Source organism: Copadichromis virginalis, linkage group LG14 (assembly GCF_057382275.1).
Source record: "Copadichromis virginalis isolate Kocher_CV1m ecotype Utaka linkage group LG14, C_Virginalis_male_GT1.1, whole genome shotgun sequence".
NCBI lineage: Eukaryota > Metazoa > Chordata > Actinopteri > Cichliformes > Cichlidae > Copadichromis > Copadichromis virginalis.
In genome coordinates, this window is record NC_140631.1 from 27,398,083 (window position 1) to 27,409,492 (window position 11,410).

General features: G+C 42.0%; 1 protein-coding gene across 5 annotated transcripts; it reads right to left on the minus strand.

Moving 5' to 3' along the window:
- Window positions 1–6,920: 6,920 nt before the first annotated feature.
- sptssb (serine palmitoyltransferase, small subunit B) lies at window positions 6,921–10,496 on the minus strand. 5 transcript variants are annotated; one of them, XM_085430250.1, is made up of 3 exons: window positions 10,039–10,496; window positions 8,797–9,063; window positions 6,921–8,726 (listed from the first exon to the last, which is right to left on the minus strand). In XM_085430250.1, exons 1-2 carry the CDS (start codon window positions 10,170–10,172, stop codon window positions 8,820–8,822), a joined length of 378 nt encoding a protein of 125 aa, XP_085286376.1. In that variant the 5' UTR covers window positions 10,173–10,496; the 3' UTR covers window positions 6,921–8,726; window positions 8,797–8,819. The 5 variants fall into 5 exon arrangements, with proteins under 5 accessions (XP_085286376.1, XP_085286375.1, XP_085286379.1 ...); XM_085430249.1 differs by having other exon boundaries at window positions 6,921–9,063; window positions 10,039–10,495; XM_085430253.1 differs by having other exon boundaries at window positions 6,921–9,063; window positions 9,854–10,104.
- Window positions 10,497–11,410: the final 914 nt, after the last annotated feature.

Here is an 11,410-nt window from a genome sequence, read left to right on the forward strand (position 1 = left end):
TAATCTTTTCTTTCTTTCTTTCTTTCTTTCTTTAATTGTTTCCAGAGTCTTGGCTATCAGAAGACAACAAAATGATTCTGACACTGAAAAACTCTTGTGTTCTGAAAATAGTACTTTTTGCTTGTCTCATCAATCTCTTTGTGTCAAATGAAGGTGTTTCACAAAATGCCGTACTACTGACAGAGGTTTTTGTTTTCACTTGCCTGCGCAGTAAATACCAAACTTCTGCAGGCATTTAGGGGAATTTGGTTACAGGTGCAACCAGCAGAGGTTCGTCTGACACAGAACTTTTAACCAAAGAGGGCAGTAAAGCACTGTGCAAAGCTTTATGCGCCTTCTTCATTCATGCAGTAAACATAATGTGCGGTCAACTGACTCTTGGCCAGCTGGCTCAGGTAGGCTGTTGACTAGACAAAGCAGGGAAAGGTTGTTGGATGTGTGCATTTATGGAAATCTTGAAAGCGTGTGCTCCTTAATCTCCCCTTTTTGAATCCTCAGAACCACCACCACCACAAAATCATTCCCTCTACACTCGCTGCCTTAATATGTCCCTACTTCAGAAGACACCCTTAAAAAGTGAGGTAAAATAAGAAGCAGTCTTGGCTTCATTTCCACGGCACTCTATTGTCGTCCTAACTTGCAAACTTTCCTCAGATTTGTTTTAGCTAAACTAACAGACTCCACAACCCTGCAGAGAGTATGTATGTAGCCGGCGTATCAGAGAAACTCAGGAGAGTTTTCTCCAAGCACGACATCCCAGTGTATTTCAGACCCAGCAACACGCTCAGACAGAAACTGGTTCACCCGAAAGACAAAACGCCAAAACACAAACTTAACAATGTGGTGTATGCTGTACAGTGCAGCGAGGAATGCTCAGACCTCTACATTGGAGAGACCAAACAGCCACTTCACAAGCGCATGGCACAACACAGAAGAGCCACCTCCACAGGACAAGACTCAGCAGTCCTTCTGCATCTTAAGGACAAAGGACACTCTTTCGAGGATGCCAACGTTCACATTTTGGACAGAGAGGACAGATGGTTTGAAAGAGGAGTGAAAGAAGCCATCTATGTCCACTGTGAGCGACCATCTTTGAACAGAGGCGGTGGTTTACGACACCAACTCTCTGCCATCTATAATCCAGTTTTGAGATCCCTTCCCAGACGCCTTAACGCCCACTCACATCCTGGGCCATCTGACCTCAGGAATTCGCATGATAAGGTGGGGCCAGGTTTCACAATGAACACACCCAAAACTCTGGCTGATTGGGACCCACGCCCAGTTTCACACCTTGGCTCAGGCGATTAGAGGATCATCAGGGGGTCCTTTTGTCCCTCTGTGGGGGGTCACTCCCACTAGGTTTATATCTGGGACTCTCCACCATTTGACCTTAGAACTGAAGAAGCTTCTCGGATAAGAGGTGAAACGTCTTCAAGCAACTTAAAGAAGTCCAGACGCTTTTCTTTGCAAGCTCCTTTGACCCTGCAGAGAGCACACAGGTGTGGGATTAACCAAGAAAAAACAAACTGCGAACTTCTGTCTCACTCCCTCGCCTCTGGGTCTCAGATTCTTGGTTCCCTGTCAAATATTCCTCCACAGTGGCTTGCACACGTTGATGAATTTCCATGTTTCCATGAACTCCAAGCAGCCTACTCTGAAATTCACCATCAGGACCAGATACTGCATATTAATCGCATGTACTCGACTGCTTTGTGTGCCAGACTCAGACTCAGAGCTTTGTGATGATTTTACTGCACAGACAGTCTAATTTTTCAGCATCTATATTACATTAAGGAGACAGTTGTTTCCTATATGACCACTTGGTGGCAGTCCTTTTCCTTTTGTCTTTACGGGGCATAAAGTGCACCATATCAAACACAAACACGCACATGCGTGTCATAAATCCAAAATAAATATTTTAGGTGAGATTATGCCCTAGCGATTAGGATATTAGGAGCACACACTACTGTTTTCTTTCAAACTTAGAACAACATAATAGTAGTTGTAGTGTAAGCCCTTTGACCATTTGGAAGTTTGGCCAAAGTTTAACGCCTTGCTGGACTGTTCTTTTCTTGTTTCGTTTCTTTACTATCAGGCCAGCAGCCACTCCTAGGTTCATATCAACTGATTATTAATAGCCCACATGCAGGGCTGAGAGCTGTGCCATGACGCACATGTAATAATTGTCCAGGGTCTTTAAATGACAGCACTAAGCTTGTAAAATTGCACCGACAGGCCTAGAGGTTTAAAGGGTGTTCGTTTAAACAAGATATTAACTTCACCTGTATGTCGAGTTTAGGTCCTCGAATTATAGCCACAACGTTAAAAGCACCGTCCTGTTTGGCAGGTCTGTCATGCAGCCGAAAGTGGGCTGACCCTAAGTACAGGGTCTGATACCCAGACCATGACAGCAGATCCGGGTCCAGTGGGTTGGCAGTCGGCCTTCATGGATCGGGCTTGTTCCAGCACATTGTACCGGGTTTTATTGTGAGTGATAGGCGATGTTTTTGCTTGTCGTAATCTGGCTCATCTCATTCATGCATGTTGTTTTGTGAATGAATATTTTACCACTAATGTGTTTAAAAAAAAACCTAATTAAATTAAAAATGAGGTCTTTAAAAAAGAAAAGAGAGGAGTGAGAGTGTAGAAGCTGGCAAGGTAAATAACAGTGTTTCAGGATTTTGTTTTTATGGGCAAATTAATTTTTATGAACAACATCAACAAAAAAACACGTTATTTTTTTCTGCCCTGGATATTACAGCTGAATGATTAGGCTACAAGAGAAGGTCCAGTTACACAGAGCATGTTTACCCAGGACTCCACCTAAAACCCTACAGAACAATAAATGTAGAGACAACACACACAAACCCAGACACACACACCCAACTGAGCAAACAATATTCCCTCAAAACAATCTCAGTGAATGTCACTAAAATACATTATAACCGCAGGTTATTGTCTTGTTTCCTCTTTGATAGTAGGCGGCACATGTTGACTCAAGTGACTTTATAAAATGTTTTCACAGTAAATCACAAGGCTTAGTCTTCGAGAGTTAACCGGAAAAAAGTTCGATCTGTTGGGCACTCTCAAAGTGATCCCAATTCCTTTCCACCAAGTTTCCTGAAATTCAGCTTGGTGGCTTTTGAATTTTGCTGACTGACAAACAAACGGTTACAGACAAGGACGACTGTGAATGATTTCACATGATTAAAATTAAAGCTACAGAATGAAGCGGATGATAATGGTGCGATAAATTTAATTGCTAACGAACAAGCGGTTCCAAAGTTCTTGTTTACCTTTAAGACCTACATTAAAGAATATGTGGTAACAAACTGAAGGAACAATTTGCCATCCTTTAAGGAGAAGTCCTTATTTTTTGCACAGGAAGACAAACAAATGAAATACAACTGTTTGCATTGTCTATTCAAATAGCTGCACTGGAAAGTAACCCATAGGTTACATATGCCGAGGTATGCAGCTTGTTACTATGTTTCTGTTCCTAATGAATACAAAGGCATTTTTATTGGAGGAAAAATGTGCATGTTCTCTTTCTGACTAACATAAAGTGTAACAGATGTCATTCAAAGGTCATGCAAAGCAGTACATTGTGTGTATTTTGTGTATTTCATCAATGTCTGTCACAGGCTGTGACCAAAGAGCTGTCTTAGATTATATCCTTGGAGACATTTGTTGTGATGGCACGCACCTAATGGAGGCTGTCTCAATGGGTGCATGTGCGACTCAGTGTACAAGGTGGTATCACATGTTGGAAGTAATATTGATATTTGAATACTTTCTGGGGTTTCCTTGTTAACTGAAACCTGCTGCTGCTGCTGGTGCTGTTGGTGGTGGCAGCACTGGCATGTATGCATGTGTTATTCTCACTGCTCATCTCAGTCTTTGCATTCAGCAGTCGCTAGGAGTTCTCATTTTTCACGTGGCCTGTGAGTGAATGTCACACTCACAGGCCACGTGCACACACGACGGAAACAATACATCAGCTTTCAGAGAGCTTTGAGAAAAAAAGCTTGAGTCTACAGAAAGCTTTGTTTACACCTTGTCATTATGGAGATAACCACTAACCTTGTCCTCCATGGGACTCAAATTAACAAGGGTAGTGTAAACAGAGGACACGTCTCCAAAGACCCCGAGGCAGAAGCTAAACTTACCTCACAGGGTGGCATAACAGTGTTTAGTGCTTGGCCTTATTTTTCCATAGGAGAGAAGAGAAAAGAAAGCACCAAGGGCAGGGGACAAAGGGTGAAAACGGTTTTGAGTTGGGTTTGTAGGTTAACAGCTGATGGTGTTGCAGCTATTTTGTTCCAACATCCTGGGGGAAAAAAACAACAGAACAAGGTGGAGGTGTTTGGCAGACTCTCGAGGTCTTGCTTAACTGATAACCAAAACAATTGCCAGAACCTACATCCGCTCTCCAGATGAAATGTGCAGTGATATTTGTATTCAGCCCCATTCATCTCACATTCTTCCACAAGAATGCCCCAAATATGGTGAATGTGGCAGGCTTGATGTTACTAGAGCTTTGGAGGAATGCACAGGATATAGTATCTGAAGGATGGCCCAGGGCATTCATTCCTGCTCCTTAGAGAGAGAACAAGTTTGGTGGCTTTGCCTGTTATTGTTTGAATTTGTTTTATGTGGTACAGTCTGTTGGGTCCAAAATGTTCTTCCTGTAGGCTTTTCTTTTCCTTGTTTAATTTTCCTAAGTAACTGCTCTGATCCACTGACGTGAAGCTGTGTGAATAAATACAGTTGTGGCCAGGAGTTCATTCTGACTCATCATAAAAAAATGTTGTGGTACTTTTGTGGCCTTTAATGTTTTCTTTGAACTTTTACAGGGTCGACTGTTGATTGTACAGCGTATATCTTTAAAGACCTTTAAAAACAAGAAATGCGTGTCCAAGTTTGAATATATTTTGTATTTTTTCTACTACACACAGGCTCAAATACATACGGACAAACTCACACTTGATGAGGATGGTGATTTGGGAAGATCATTCCAGAAACTCAATGTTAGCCTGCACTATATAAAATCAGTTATGGATTTTTAAAGTACAGCTCACTAGATATCCTCGCTTATATCAGTTTTATTTCTTTTATTTTTATAAACTTTTCTTCTTTAAACTTAATTGCCTTTGAAGATGGATGTTATCTGAGGTTGATATGATAGTGTGGTCTATTTCTTCTCTTGTCTTTGATTGGTTGGTGGAGTTTTTCACTGTTCAGTTGGTTCCTGCCTTCTGCTTCACTCCCTGATGAAGGCTTGTGTGCTGAAACACGTTGGCGTTTCACCATTGCATGAGAAAAGGTATTTTGAATTATATATGAAAAGAGAGTGCTGTGGAGCTCTTTGATGTGTTTTGGCTTATTGTCCTCTTGGAGCACCCAACTGCATCCAAGTTTCAAACATCTTCATGTGGCTCTGAGGCGAAGCTTTGAGGTAGTCCTCCTTCTTCATGTTCCATCACTTTGTGCAACGTACCAGTCATACATGCAAACCCTCCCGATTTTCCGGGAGAATCACGAATTTCAGTGCCCCTCCCGAAAATCTCCTGGAGCCACCATTCTCCTGAATGTCTCCTGATTTTCCACCTGGACAACAAAAATGAAAAACCATATCCCAGAATTCATAGCATTGCCCAGCCAATTCCAGTTTCCAACAATGGTGGCAGCTACTTAGTTTCGATATCAGTCTTATTACTCTTTCTGGGTCGCAAAATAAACTTTTAGCATATTTTCAGGTGAGAATGTAGCTGTGTAAACATAAAATATCTGAGCCGACGAGAACAGCGAACTCCCAACACATCGTTTTCAAACCCCCACGGTCTTTCGCTACTCAGGTTAAACATGATATATAAGTCACTTAGATAACTTAAAAATTTTATAGTTTTACTTTTTTCAGTGTTTTATTTGTTCCTGAGTAAATCGGTTTGGCTGCCTACCCGGCTTTTGGAGGACCCGGCCCACTTAGACCACAAAGGCCTGGTCCTGAGATGGATGCAGCCTCTGAATTTGGACAGCCCGGCTCAGGGACAGCAATAACTGTGACATTTAACTCACTGTAAAATTCAAGATCTTTGTATATGTCTATGTATATGTAACCCCCCCCCCCCCCCTTTTTTTTGAATGTCTCCCTAACTCTGAGGTGTCAAGGTTGTCAAGTATGGTACCAGTACCACTGGCAGCAAAACAATCCCAGAGCATGATGCTACCACCACCATGCTTCACAGCTGGTACAGAGTTCTTTACTCCTCCAAACATACCCAGTCATTGTGGACAAATAGCTCAATAGCTGTCCCGTCGGAACATCGACGTTTGCTTCAGATGGCTTCTGGCTTTTCCATGTGGGCAGCTGCAAAGTTCTATAGAACTTTATGATGTTTTATTCATTTAGATATAAATAAATAAATATTTACGAATAAATAAATAAAACACAAAATAAATGGTTTTCATTTTGGAGCAGGGGTTTCTTTCTTGGTTGTCACCCTCTCGGTCCTCAGCGGTGTAAAACTCAGTTCACTGTGGACAGAGATGCTGGTTTTCCAGGTTTTAGTGAACGCTGGTTTGAGCCTAAGTGGTTCCTAGAGCATTTCTGAACATCCTAAAAATTTCCTACCTTCACTAAGGAGAAGTTATTAAGCCTCGGCTTTGTCAAGTTGAAAGACATTATAGAAGCTTCAGCGCCACTTAGTAAAAGATTTATATGTGAGTATATGTATATTTGAGCTTGTATGTGTATGTGTGCTACACAATCATTTTATTCCGGAAAGATAACTGTCCGAAGAATTCATTATGAGCCCAAAATTACAGTGATAATCATGCTGATGAATATACATAAATTTCTGACCACAATATTTAAATTGCATTTAAAACTATAAGTATGTATAAATAACCACACAGAATGAGAAGAGTTGTCCAAGAATCTTCAGATGCATTTTTATTTTCTGATTACTGGAGCGATGTGTCACCATCATGTATAAATAAAACATTCATTTTGTGCACAGTGGGAAAAAAAAAAAAAGATTTTTCAGAGAACGCGTCATTGTCTGAGCTGGAAACGTCTGAGACTTCAGCAAATGTTTATCCAAAGTGAAATGAAATGATACAACAATATAAAAAGCACTTTAAGGTAGAGAAACAGAGCAAATAACAAAAGTATGGCCACAGGAGAACACAGATATAAATAATCACAAACATTTGGTAATTGACATTGTAACCAGCCAAGCATTTACCAGTGTATATAAATATATAAATCCATATAAATAAAATTAACTCATTGTTACTTATGCTTGAACTATAACCAGTGAGCCCCTCACCCAAAGCACAAATAGCTAAAAATGATCCAACGCACAATGCTCATCGCAGCTACCAGACACACTAAAACTCACTTTCTATCTATAGATCAACTATAGATAAGGAAGACTTTGGTCAGCCATGTCATTGTTTTTCATTTGGGTTAATTTGCCTACAGTATCTTTGCATTCTGTATGAAACATCAAACAGTTCTTTTTTGATTTCAGGGGTTTGTGAAGTAGAGTTACGTAATTACCAAAGCCAAGCCTACAACACAAAGGTGTGTTGTATCAATATTTGCTCAAGCTCAGAGCTGAGTACACCTACCAGAAATGCCAACAGTTAATAAACTAGAGATAAAGCAGGGCTCGGCACGTATCTCTTCTGTTATTTTGGCTTAATATTACTCACACTGACTGGGAAAATCTGTTTAACAGAGTCTTAACACGAACGTTTTAAGACTCATTGCATAGGTTGGGCTTTTTATCAGTCCTCTCTGTTAAGATCAGCTAAATGACATCTACGTGAAATGTGTAATGTGCCCTGCCAGTCAGTATTGCAGCTCATAAAGGCAACTAAAAACAAACAAACACCAAAACAAAAAAACAAAACCCAGTGATAGCGGTTCTGATGCAAAACTACAGATTAACCACCCAGAGTGAGTGCACGAGATAACATGGCATCACAGATACATCAGATAAACGAACATACACACACTTAAAAAGGAAACGTCACTGATGTTGCATTGCAAGTTTAGTTTACCTGTTGCATTAAGTCCCACAGAGCCTGACATATAATGCCTTCCACGGCTCTGAAGGAAATTTGGGCTGTGTCTAAAATCATCTCGAACTCACGTAGTCGCCTCTCACTGTGTAACACTTGAAACGTGACAGCTTGCTCTGCAGTGAGCTGTAAATTCAGAATGCCAGACATAAATTTTACAGACTGGATTCAGACGCTATAAAATGATCGGTCTGCTTTTTTGTAAATAGTGAGTCTGGAGCTTAAAAGGCAATAAAAAAGAAGCAAGTCTAGTAGTATTTCATAGTGAGATGAGCATGCAAATCGACTGCCCATATATGACCCTATCATGCAAAACACATATGTGGTATGCACTCACACAGGACATATGGTGATAAACACAACAAAAAAACAAAAACAAACAAAAAATCAATAAGGACAAACAACATATCATAAGACATCTCACAGGACATGTGTGAAAGCACTGTTCTGCTGCCTGTCTAATACCATGGGGTAAGGCTGGAGGGTTTGGGATGTAAAGAAGATAGTAAGGCTCTGATTTCCACATCGTTCCATTAAGATCTTCATGTTTTCAGTCGTGATTCGCAGAGGTGGCTGATTGCCTGGTTTAGGGCGAGCTTGTTGTAAAAGGAGGGCTCAAGGTGCTCTAGGATCTAAGGAGGTGAGTTATAAGAAAATATGATGACAGATTCATGCTCATCCACACATTTTCTGTCTCTTTACCTTCATGTTTTGTTTTGTTTCTTTTAGGTCATGAGTGCCATGGTGCTCTCCGGCTGGCCGCCAAAGATGCCTAAGAAAAACTCCAGCGCCAGGCGCACGTGGATGGGTACAAAGACGTATGAGGTGTAGACGACCATGGCGATGGCAGAGAAGAGGATGGAGTTGAAGATGGATTTTTCCCACGGCTCCAGGACATAGATGCCGGTGATGAGCAGGTATTGGTAGTATAACCAAGCCAGGTACTCCCTCAAGTTCTTGAAGTTCATTCTGCAGAAGTAGTAGTAGAAGAAAAAAAATACAAGGCTCAACAGAAAGTGTCGTAAGTACTCATAAGCTGGAAATAACATTGGTGGTGCAATTTTTACTGTTACACAGCTACACATTTTTTATACTTTACATTTATCTACTGCATCTATCTTTGACAATTATGAAATAATAAGAAGCATAAAGTAGAAGCCGCATCACAGACCAACGAGCTGAATTTATGGACAAAAATAACGTTTTAGATTTAAAACCAAGACCGTGATGTTATCAGACTACGTCTTATCAAATATGATAAATGATATACGCTGAAGCGGTGGCAGGCAGTGATAGATCCTTCTAGACAGGTAGGGGGCGGGGCCAGCAGGTGCGTTACAGGTGCACTCTTCTAAATGTCGTGCAATTTATTAGAATATGAAAAACGACGTTTCCTTCCCAGTACAGACCCGCTATCATCAACCGTGTGCAATCAAATTAACTTTCCTTGTTACAAAAAGGGGTCTAATAGGACTGTTGTCCTGAAGCCTCCACGAGGTAGTTTCCTGTGATAGTTACCTTTCTTTTTTTCATTAGTGTTAGGATGGTGCCTTGCTTAAAATGCCAAGTTTGACCCAGAAACCTGCAAGAATTTGCGCAAAAGTTATAAATTGTGCCCAAATGACATAAACAAGTGAAACTAGAGTTAGTTATCAACCCACAGCAATGATTACTGAATTTAGATTTTAATACATGTGTATGGACTATATATTAGAAGGCGTGTGCGCTTATTAGCTCTTCAGCCTGTGCCGTCACTCACCTCGGCAGCCGACGTGAGATTCCTTCGTTATACTGCGATTATGAGACCAGAGGAGTCCCCCTGCCGCTGCTGCTGCTCCGCTGCTTTGTGTAAACCAAAAAGCTGCTTCACCAGTTCACCACCAGCCTATATGTGGTACACACATGACACCACACCCACTACCCGTGCTTAGACTCGCGACTCACCTGGCTCGCAGATCACGCAGGTGGAGTGTCCGAGAGATGCGATGCATAGGCCGGTGTTTGTTTATGCAGAGAAAAAGAAAACAGTCCTTGCATAAGAGGCACGGGGGAGAGGGCCGGACCTCTATCCCAGCCATGTGTGGTGTGCTGCTGCTTTGTGCGGCATCTTTAAACTTTGTTCAGTCGGTGTCGCATCGCCTCTGTCCCACCATGCTGCTGCAGCCCGACACTGCGCCACCTCTGACGTAGACAGCAGCGAGCAATCAAGCACCAGCAGCAGCAGCAGGAGCAGCAGGAGGAGGATGGAAAACGGAAAAACAAGCAGAGACCACACTGGTGTACCGCAACTCCGGCATGCTGTAGTTTGCATTTCATTAGAGGAAACCAAATTATTAAAGCGACAAGATATCATACACAGAACGGCAAGAAGCGCGTTCAGCTGAATGCAGCTCACAAAGCATTTCCAAAGCAGCCTCCTCCTCCTCTCCATCCCCTTCTCCGTGATAATACTAGATGAAGTAATAACAGGCTACAACACCTAATGCCTCTTTAATTATATTTTGCAACTCACACTGAGTGTTTCTGGGATGTCTGGGAATGCAGCCTTAAACATTCTCCAAAGTGTTTTGAAAACAAATCAGGAGTCCTCACATCTCCTTCTGGACTTGATCATTTCAGTCTATGGATTCATAGCCTGCATACAGCTGTGGGACAACCAAGGGAGCTCAGACACGCCTGTGGAAGAAACTCTCTCTCTCATATACACACAGAGCGGGTGTCTTTCTGTAAGCACACATACAGCTGAGAAATCTTATCTCCTAACTGTGAGCTTTGCTGACCAGCTCACTTCTTATACTGCATTATTGATGTGTAAACACGGGTAGCGCACCGGTGACGCATAGATGCACCGTCAAGCCCGCAGTTAGCGTCAGGACGATGGATACTGGTCTGAAATGTCAGGCACAGCTCACGAAGGCGCTTCTTCACACCGGACACATGTTTGTAAAGGAGCTGCAGTGAAACCACCGACTGCTGCTGCTGCCTGCGACAAGCACTGGGGAAATCATCATTCAAATCGGACATCCACAGTCTTAAGCCTTTAGGGACTTTGTAGTCTGTAAACAGGGAAACTACAGGTGAATTAGGCCAACACACAAAAGAGAGAGAAAGAGCAAGGGGGATTCGCTTCATTCGTTTTCCCAAGTAGATCTGATTACCGTTAACAACCTGCTCAGGTTTGTGAAAAACAAGGGCTGCCCCCTCCCCTCCCTGAGTCAAAATGTGAAACTAACACACCCTGTGATACACACATTCCTCTGTTTTATATTACATAAAGCTGGCTAGTGGCGGGCTGAACTGTTCCAGCAAACATGGT

Excerpts from the sequence above, each read along its gene's own strand:
- sptssb (XM_085430250.1), bottom strand. The coding sequence starts at position 10,172 with ATGGCTGGGATAGAGGTCCGGCCCTCTCCCCCGTGCCTCTTATGCAAG. Across the intron at positions 9,064-10,038 it reads CTGCGTGATCTGCGAGCCAG|AATGAACTTCAAGAACTTGA; the intron begins GTGAGTCGCGAG and ends CTACTTCTGCAG.